The sequence below is a fragment of the Bos taurus genome, chromosome 7 (assembly GCF_002263795.3).
Source record: "Bos taurus isolate L1 Dominette 01449 registration number 42190680 breed Hereford chromosome 7, ARS-UCD2.0, whole genome shotgun sequence".
Taxonomy (NCBI): domain Eukaryota; kingdom Metazoa; phylum Chordata; class Mammalia; order Artiodactyla; family Bovidae; genus Bos; species Bos taurus.
Genome location: NC_037334.1, coordinates 7,287,979 through 7,298,704, shown reverse-complemented (window position 1 = coordinate 7,298,704; position 10,726 = coordinate 7,287,979). Strand labels below are relative to the sequence as shown.

General features: G+C 40.1%; 1 protein-coding gene across 1 annotated transcript; it reads right to left on the bottom strand.

The window, feature by feature from the left end:
* Positions 1-494: 494 nt before the first annotated feature.
* Positions 495-1,343, bottom strand: OR10H4T (olfactory receptor family 10 subfamily H member 4T). Its single transcript, NM_001390794.1, has one exon. It carries the CDS (start codon positions 1,341-1,343, stop codon positions 495-497), a length of 849 nt encoding a protein of 282 aa, NP_001377723.1.
* Between the last annotated feature and the right edge of the window lie 9,383 nt (positions 1,344-10,726).

Sequence of the window (10,726 nt, the reverse complement as noted above, 5' to 3'; positions counted from 1 at the left end):
GCAGGAATAGAGACACAGACATAGAGAACTGACATGTGGACATAGTTGGGGGGAGGGGAGATTGGGATGAAATGGGAGATTAGGATTGATATACACTATCATGTGTAAAATACTTGACTAGTGGGAACCTGCTGTTATAGCATAGGGAGCTCAGCTGGGTGCTGCATGATAACCCAGAGGGGTAGGATGTGGAGTGGGTGGGACAGAGGTTTAAAAGGAAAGGATATATGTATACATACAGTTGATTTGTTTTGTTATGAAGCATAAACTAACACAACACTGTAAAGCCATTATACTCCAGTTAAAATAAAGAGATTGTGATGATAGAGTCTATGGCAGAAGGGGGAAAATTGGAGAAAAACTAATAGCTAGTGTGCATCCAACTCCTATGGAGTGTGGGTATTTTACAGACCTGAATCACTGCAGGAGTTCTATAGAGATAGAAATTACTAAACCCAAACCATCTGTCACCTTCCATACCACCAAACTGGCCATTAGGAGCTTAGGGGATGGAAAGTTCTGTGGAAGCTTCTCTGTATGGCGTTCTTCAGCTCCTTATTCCTGAGGCTAAAAATGATGGGGCTAAGAAAGGGGGTAAAGACTGTGTAGGTTGTGGCCAGCAGAGTGTTACTGTCCATAGAATGAGGGCCCTTGGGTTTGAGGTAGATGATGGAGGCAAAACCGTAGTGCACGACCACTATGGTGAGGTGGGAGACACAGGTGGAGAAGGTCTTGTGCCGGCCCTCAGTGGAGGGGATCCTCAGGATGGCAGCCACGATGAAGACATAGGAGAGGACGATGAAGAATAAGCACCCCATCAGGGCTGTGACACAGACCATGATCACACCCATGGTGACAGAGGCTGTGTCCTTACCACAGGCCAACTTCAAGAGGGAAAGCACATGGCAGACAAAATGATGTATCTCCTTAGATCCACAGAAGGTGAGATGAAAAACTATCAATGTCAACATCATCCCCATGACTGAGCCACCAGCCCAACACCAGGACACAAGACGGGCACAGTCGCGGGTGCTCATGAGCACGTTGTAGCGCAGGGGGTGGCAGATGGCCACGTAGCGGTCGTAGCCCATGATCATGAGCAGGAAGGAGTGGGTGAAGCCAAATGTAAAGGAGAAGAACATCTGGCTGGCACAGGCCACAAAGGTGATGGAGCGGTGGGTGGAGAGCATGTCCGCCAGCATGCGAGGGGTGACTGCAACAGTGAACAGGATCTCGGAGATGGAGAGGGTGCACAGGAAGAGGTACATGGGGGTGTGGAGGCTGTGCTCCCTCCAGATAGTGCCCATGATGAGCAGGTTCCCCAGCAGCGTGAACAGGTACATCAGCAGGTATAGCAGGAAGAAAGTGGGCAGGAGCTGCTGAGGGAAGTTGGAGAAGCCGATGAGGATGAATTCAGACACTGTGCTGTCGTTCTGACCAGACGAGGATGCTGCATCTGGGGAGATCAGAAACAAGATGAAGACCCAGTGGTTAAAACAGAGGCTCTAACATAGGTTAAATGGCAATCAAAGACATCTATACTAGTCTCACAATCTTCACCAGTAAGATGTAGTAAATCATAATAGTACTTTGTGCTCATGCTCATGGTCAGTCACTCAGTCATGTCTGACTCTTTGTGACCCCATCAACTGTAGCCTGCCAGACTCCTCTGTCCATGGGATATCCCAGGAAGAATACTGGAGCAGGTTGCCATTTTCTCCTCCAGAGGATCTTTCTGACCCAGGGATGGAACCCATGTCTCCTGCATTGGCATGCAGATTGTTTACCACTGAGCCACCTGGGAGCCCATAATAGTACTTACCATTTATTAATGTGATATTGGTAAACTAAGATCAGCTCCATAAGTGCTTAAGATATTGTTTGGCTACTGGGTTATTTTTATGAACAATGATGGAAAGAAATAAAAGGATCTAGAATTGTAATCATTAAAACAGACATGGATGATCTGGGTCATATTCTCTTGATTAGTGCTCCTGTTCTAGAAAACATATATTTGGTTATTAGCATTCTGAAAAATCTTTCCTCTCTGATAATCTTTGTCCTTTTATTGAGTAACCCATTCTTCTTTATTTTCAAACTATTTTATTGGTACTCACTTCTGGCATCCTATCTCACATTTTGTACTTGCTCTTCTAAAGAACCAAATTGAAAATTTGAAAATAAAAAAATGGACAAATATATGCCAGGAAAATGTGTACCAAAGGAAATACGAGGCAGCAATCTTGAACGCAGGAACAATGAAATTAATTGTAATAATAGCCATAAGATCTCTGTTACCATATGCCAGTAAAAAGAACCAAGTTCCCTGGAGAGGTGATCTGGTCATGGAAGGAAGCTTAAGAGACCTCTTCAACTGTAAAATGGAACTTTCACTGAAAATGTGTTAATGTTAAAGGATGCCAGAACCAGATTCAAAACATACCCACTGAGCATCAAAAAAGGTGATCACGTGCAAAGGATGAAAGAATAAGCTAAATGACACCATGAGGGATCAATCAGAAAATCTAGAAGGTGAAACCCTACAGAGGTCTGTTCTCATCAATAAGCCAGTATCAAGAAAAAATGAATAGACAAGCAAAGGCCATGATAACAATATACAATATGGGGTATTGATTTAGATAAGTAGCTGGAAAGTATTTTTAAGGAACTAGAGTCTCTTCTGGTGTGAATGAATGATAAAATACAAATAATAGGGATTATTCTTAATTTAGTTATTCATTTAAATGTGATTTTTGTTGTAAAAAGGCTGTGAAGGAAAATATAACCAGTTTAAAATCATATTGAAATATAAAAATTACACATATGCACACAGGATGGGCCTAAGAGGAATATTTTATGTTAGCTGAAAGAAAATTGTAGCAACCTGCATATATATGATTAACACATACAACAATATACACTTGAATATTAGGAAGAAATATTCAACATAACTTCAATGAAATAGTTATAGAAATACTAAATCAGTACTAGATAGATAGATTAAAAAAAATTGAAGTTGGAAGTTCAAACAGAGCTTAGAAATGCAATTTGGGAATTATTCATTGCAATTCTTTAATAATATTCAAACATTAGCTCCTAGGCATACTTAGGTTCTTCTCCAAACAAAATTAAACATTTTTTCAAGTATGCAGAGGGCCTTAACCAAATCTTGCACTGTTTTAGGACATAGAGAACTCGTTTATTCACTTGGAAGTATAAATAATAAATAGATTGAAATGCACTAAAAATGGAAATCAGTAGAGAACCAGTAGCTTTCCAAATTCCATAAGTGGGAAATAAGCAAATAATCATTTGTTTCAGTATTAAATAATATAATAAATGAAGAAATATTTATAATTAAATAATGTAAGCATCAAATGTCAAAGTTTTAACCTAAAACGTTACTATGAGGGGCGTACACATCTTTAAATATATTTATCAAGCTACTTTGTCCAATGTGAAATGAATCGCCAGTCCAGATTCGATGCATGATACAGGATGCTCGGGGCTGGTGCACTGGGATGACCCAGAAGGATGGTATGGGGAGGGACGTGGGAGGCGGGTTCAGGATGGGGAACAAGTATACACCCGTGGCGGACTCATGTTGATGTATGGCAAAACCAATACAATACTGTAAAGTAATTAGCTTCCAATTAAAATAAATTTATATTAAAAAAGAAGTTGAAACAAAAAACGAAATGAATGAATTTTCAGAAGCATATAAAATTGCAGAACTAGTACAAGAAAATAATAGAGACCCTAGATATTCAAAAAAGTTTTAAAGAAACTGAAATGGTTAAAGACTTTCTCTTCCTATAATCATTAGTCCCTGTTTACAAGTGAGTGCTCTTAAACCTTTGAGGAACACTTGATGAATATCTTACACATATGCTTAAAAAAAAAATGAAATCCGCTGAGCTCATTTCATCAGGTTAATGCAATCTGATTCTAAAGCCAGGTAAGAATGTTATAAGAAATGACAATTACAGGTCCACTTTACCTATCCTTCCAAATTTTATAATCCATTAAAAGATATTACTTAACAAAATAAAATGATGTATTAACATTAGTGTGTTATGATCAGGTGATAAATATGGATGACAAGAAGGTGCAACATCATTAATTTATCACATAAACAAACTGAAAAAGAAAAATGATAGAATTCTTTTGATCCAGGAAGGAACATATTTTCTAAAGTTAAACTACTATTTATGATTTTTAACTTTTTTATATAATTGACATATAACCTTGTATTAGTTTTACGTGTACAGCATAATGATTTGATATATGTATGTTTATTTGTGATTCTTTAAAAAACCTTTTTACAACACGAACTTGAAGGGGACTTTCTTGGCTAGATAAAGAATACATACTAGAAACCTAGCTAATATTATATACTAAGTGGGGACCTTTACATGCACCCAACATTCTATAGGAACAGGAATAAACCAAGGTTACTCACTGTCTCTGCTGTTCTTTAACATGGAACTGAAAGCCATGAGCAGTTCTACAAAGAAAGAAGATACATAAAGATAGGAAGGGAAGTGACCTTATCATCTACCCAGAAAAAAAAAATTAAAAAATCAAGATGTAAAATGTTAAAAATTAAGTAAACAAGAGAGATATACCCTCCCGGGTAGTGAGAAAATTATAGTCATAGCCACTTTTTAAAAGTGTGAACCTGGATTAGACATGTTCTTTGTTGTTTAGTCGCTAAGTCATGTATGACTCTTTTGCAACCTCATGGACTGTAGCCCGCCATTCTCCTCTGTCTATGGGATTTCCCAGGCAAGAATACTGGAGTGGGTTGCCATTTTCCTTCTCCAAGGGATCTTCCCGACCCAGAGATTGAACTCACATCTCCTGCATTGGCAGGGAGATTCTTTACCACTGAGCCACTAGGGAAGCACTGATTAAATCAATTTCATATCTCAGAAAATATCCCTTCATTATTCAAATCCTAATAAAGGTGGCAGCATAAATCAAAGAGAAAAGATAAGATTGTTTACTTCTTTTTGATGGGAAAACTGTTCACTTCATGAAGCAAAGTAAATCTGAATTTCTGCCCAAGAACAAATGCAAAAGTGGCATTCAGACAGATTCAAGACATAAATATGTAATATCAAAACATAAATATGTAATCTCAACCAAAGTTAATGGAAGAAAGGGCAAGAGAATTAGTTTGTTGGTATTCAAAGACACAAATGCTAAGGATATTTTAAAAAATGCAAACATCAACATTAAGGATTTTTATTCACAAAGGAAATCCTGGACGAAGTTATTAGGCAGATGGAATATTGGGAAAAATAATTGCATTGTGTAAAACTGACAATGAAATACTATCTAGAAAAATGAACACGAATTAGAAACCTTGGTACAGATATGAGCAGAGAAATTACAGGAATTTGTAAAGATGTGCCAAATGTAAAGATGCTCAGTAAAACAGGGAAGGGGAGTGGGCACACACACGTACACACACAGGGAAATTTCATTGTATAATTATTTAATTCCCCCAATTAGAAAATGCTTGGATTATGCGGAGAAAAGAATCCTCCTGCAATGCTGATGAGAATGTAGAATGATGGAAATTCAGAATAGGCTTGCTCTGTACTCCAGCAAATTTGGTCCTAAGTATATTTCAATTTCTCAAACCTATTTATAGGGGAGCAGGTAAGAGGATGTTCCTTTTATTAGTGGGGGACTTGGACAAGCCTGAAGAAGGCAGAAAGATGGGATGGAAGCAAACGCTGGAGCCCCAGCCAGGTGTACACAAAGCATTGTAAGTGGATTTTTAAAAATAAAATTGAGTGAATAAAGCAGAAAACAGAGTGAACTCTCTATAATTCCACATTAAAAATATAGCACATGAAACTACATGAAAGGGGAACAGTTGATACATGTCACTGCACATTTGTCAAAACCCATAGAATGTATCACAGAGAGCGAAGCTTAATGTAAACTTGGAGTCCGGTTAATTATTGTGTATCTATATAGGTCCCTCAATTAAAACAAATGTCTCATACTAATGCAACATGTAAATGACAGAAGAAACTATATAGCAAAGGAGGTAAGTGGGAACTCCCTATACTTTCTGATCAGTTTGTCTGTAAACCTAAAAGGTCTCTAATGAATTAAAGCCCATTAATTTGAGAATTAAAAAATTGAAAAGATATGCATATGGAAATCTAGATAAACGTGCAAGAACATAAACAGATCAGAGTACTCAGCTTCAGCTTCAGCATTCATGGTAATTTCGGGCCACATCATTCTTTGGCTGTCGTTTTCATTGTACAATGTTTAGCAGAAACACTGGCCTTTACTAACCAGATGCCAATAACATCCGCTTCTCACCACGAACTGTGACAACTAAAAAAATTCCTGTTTATGTCCAAATGTACACGGTGGACCAGAATCAGCCTGGGCTCAGAACCGCAGTCCTACACGTTGCCAGGGGCACATAGGCTAAGTGAGAACTAGGGACACACATTTCTTCCTACCCTCTCTCTCCTGGCCCTGCTCTGCTTGGTCTGTCTTTTCCAAGAAATGGCTAGCAAGGAAGGGCAGAAGAGAGTGTCCTGCTTGTTGCTGTCAGTGGCATCCACAGGCAGGCGTGGGGTCAGACCTAAGGGCTCCTCTCCCTGATACAGTGTGCTTTATCCCTGCTGAGTCTCCAGCAGACTGTTCCCCAAGAGTCTGTCCATGAAACCAGACCAAAAGGGCAGTCCCCTGGGTATGGAGAAACCAGGTGGGACCTCAGAGGACTCTTTGGCACCTGTACTCTCTGCTTCCTCTGCCAACTAGAGAGACTGCAGACCCTATTGGGGGCTGAGGAGCAACTAGCTGTGGGAGAGAAAAGGCTGAATACAAATGCCCAACCCCCTCAGGGTCAAGTCAGAGGGAAGGCAAGAGCTAGAGGAGTCCAGACTGAGAATCCACTGTGGTGCCCTCAGGGAAAGGGCAGTCGGAAGACTTCTCAGAAAAAGGGTGACTTGGAGCTGGGTCCTGGAGAATGACTTCTCTTGGGGGTGATGTAAGTGCTCAGTGTCTTCTAGCCAAACTGCAAAGCTTCACCTCTCTTCTCAGTCAAGTTCTACCCTGTTCCTGTTGTCCTGCTGATCTAAACCAGATGGTCTGACAATAGCATGTGTCCCTAGGATAAAATATAAATATTTGATCTCTCATTCTTCATCTTGTTCCTGACACTCAGTAGGTAAATGTGTTAGTATCTTAGGAGGGATAGGTTTCTTTTTTATGCTGATGAGATGACTGGAGGCTGGGGGCCTCTACGTAGCTTGGATGGGGGCTGGTCTCCAGAAAGACCAACCATGAGAAATTTTGTTCTATGTGTGCCTTGTCTCTACTGCTATATCCTGGTTTGGCCCAAAGTGGTTGCTGCTAACCTAGAAAGGAGGCTCTAGGGGAGACAGAGGTGTGAAATGGGTGCACTCCTGTGATGTGTATGTGTATTTGCTCAGCACTGGTGTGTGAATCATCTTCTATGAGACCAGAGGAGACAATTCAGTCCACCTGTCATAAGAGGTCGGAAAGCCCAGTCTCGAAAGGAAAGGCTGCTGTTGTTCAGTTGCTCGGTCATCTCTGACTATTTGTGATCCCATAGACTATAGCACGCCAGGCTTCCCTGTCCTTCACTCTTTCCCAAAGTTTGCTCAAACTCATGTCATTGAGTTGATGATGCCATCCAACCACCTTGTCCTCTGTCGTCCACTTCTTCTCATGCCTTCAATCTTTCCCAGCATCAGGGTCTTTTCCAGTGAGTTAGCTCTTTGAATCAAGTGGCCAGGGGCTATAGAATAAGTTAAACACCAATGGCCAATGATTTAATTAACCATGGCTCTGTGATGAAACCTTTATAAATGCTTCCCAAACAGCACAATTTGGAGAGTTACTAAGCTGGTGACCACATGGAGGTGCTGGTAGAGTGGTGCGTCCAGGGAGGGATGGAAGCTCCTTGCACCTTCCCCCACACCTTGCCTATGCCTCCCCTTCTATTTGGCTGTTCCTGAGCTGTGTCTTTGATAATAAACTGGTCATAGCCACTGAAGCACTTGCCTGAGTCCCATGAGTCATTCTATCAAAGTGTGAAATCTGAAAAGGGGGTGGGTTTTGGAAAGTTCAACTTTTTGGCCAATTCAGATGGAAGTGTGGGTCCCACAGGCACTCAGTACTTGCAACCAATGTCTGAAGCGAGCTCCTCACCTCTGAAGTCTCACAGTAATTTCAGGTAGTTAGTGTCTGAGTTGAAATGAATTGTAGTACACCCAATTGGTGTGCAGAGTTGGAGAACTATCCTTGGTGTGGAAAGAAGCCACACGGTTGGTGTCTTAAGTGTTGTGAGTAAAAACAATTGGCCTTTATCTCCTTCTGTCTAGTCAGCAACCCTGCCCACTCCACTCCTGTAATCAGCTTCAAATCTGGCCATTCAACAGTCCAGGGTGCCTGCACCTCCCTCCCTCTACCTCTCCCCATCTCTTTCTAGGTCTCATCTCACCCACCCCTGCTGTCAGCAGCATGCTCTCCTCACAACATCCAGAAAGAGCTCTCTATATCAAGAATCTAATGATGCTACTTGTTCTTGAAACCATCTCCTGTTACCACCACTTTGGAATGTATTAAAAGCTCTTGGAGCCTCACTCTCTTTGTTTGACAAATAGTTCTCACCTTGTTGGTGTTGGAGAAGACTCTTGAGAGTCCCTTGCACAGCAAAGAGATCCAACTAGTCAATTCTAAAGGAAGTCAGTCCTGAATATTCATTGGAAGGACTGATATTGAAGCTGCAACTCCAATACTCTGGCCACCTGATGTGGAGAGCTGACTCATTGGGAAAGACCCTGATGCTGGGAAAGATTGAAGGTGGGAGGAGGAGAAGGGGACGACAGAGGATGAGATAGTTGAATGGCATCACCGACTTGATGAACATAAGTTTGAGCAAGCTCCAGAAGTTGGTGATGGACAGGGAAGCCTGGCATAATGCAGTCCATGGGGTTGCAGAGTCAGAAATGACTGAGCAACTAAACTGAACTGATGTAGGATGGGTGTGAAGAGTAAATGTGATAATGGATTTTGTGTGTTTTGCAGTCTGGAAAATAGAGGACATTCCAGATAAGTTAGTTCCTTTATCCCTCCTTGTTGGATCCTACACTTAAAATTAAAATAACATGTACTGCAGCTTCCTCATCCGTTCACCTGCCAATGGACATCTAGGTTTCTTCCATGTCCTAGCTATTGTAAATAGTGATGCAATGAACATTGGGTGCTTGTGTCTTTTTCAATTCTGGTTTCCTCAGGGTATATGCCCAGTAGTGGGATGGCTGGGTCATATTTAGGGTAGTTTTATTCCTAGTTTTTTAAGGAATCTCCTTATTTTTCTCCATAATGATGATATCAGTTTTCATTCCCACCAACAGTGCAAGAGGGATCCCTTTCTCCACACTATCTCCAGCATTTATTGTTTGTAGACTCTTTGATGATGGCCATTCTGACTAGAATATTGTAATTATCCTCCAATTAAAATAAATAAATAAAAATTAAAATAATGGTAAGAGAATAAAAGTGTAGGGGAATATCCATGACAACATACAGTTAAAGAGAGGAGCATTTAGAATCATTGCTTATTTTCCAATTTGGATTCCTTTTATTTCTTTTTCTGCTCTGATTGCTGTGGCCAAAACTTCCAAAACTATGTTGAATAGTAATGATGAAAGTGGGCACCCTTGTCTTGTTCCTGACTTTAGAGGAAATGCTTTCAATTTTTCACCATTGAGGATAATGTTTGCTGTGGGTTTGTCATATATAGCTTTTATTATGTTGAGGTATGTTCCTTCTATTCCTGCTTTCTGGAGAGTTTTTATCATAAATGGACGTTGAATTTTGTCAAAGGCTTTCTCTGCATCTATTGAGATAATCATATGGTTTTTATTTTTCAATTTGTTAATGTGGTGTATTACATTGATTGTTTTGTGGATATTGAAGAATCCTTGCATCCCTGGGATAAAGCCCACTTGGTCATGGTGTATGATCTTTTTAATGTGTTGTTGGATTCTGATTGCTAGAATTTTGTTAAGGATTTTTGCATCTATGTTCATCAGTGATATTGGCCTGTAGTTTTCTTTTTTTGTGGGATCTTTGTCAGGTTTTGGTATTAGGGTGATGGTGGCCTCATAGAATGAGTTTGGAAGTACAGTACTGTCACAAAGACAGAAATACTGATCAATGGAATAAAATAGAAAGCCCAGAGATAAATCCATGCACATATGGACACCTTATCTTTGACAAAGGAGGCAAGAATATACAATGGATTAAAGACAATCTCTTTAACAAGTGGTGCTGGGAAATCTGGTCAACCACTTGTAAAAGAATGAAACTAGGCCACTTTCTAACACCATACACAAAAATAAACTCAAAATGGATTAAAGATCTAAATGTAAGACCAGAAACTATAAAACTCCTAGAGGAGAACATAGGCAAAACACTCTCTGACATACATCACAGCAGGATCCTCTATGACCCACCTCCCAGAATATTGGAAATAAAAGCAAAAATAAACAAATGGGACCTAATTAACCTTAAAAGCTTCTGCACATCAAAGGAAACTATTAGCAAGGTGAAAAGACAGCCTTCAGAATGGGAAAAAATAATAGCAAATGAAGCAACCGACAAACAACTAATCTCAAAAATATACAAGCAACTCCTACAGCTCAACTCCAGA

Excerpts from the sequence above, each read along its gene's own strand:
- OR10H4T (NM_001390794.1), bottom strand. The coding sequence starts at position 1,343 with ATGTACCTGTTCACGCTGCTGGGGAACCTGCTCATCATGGGCACTATC.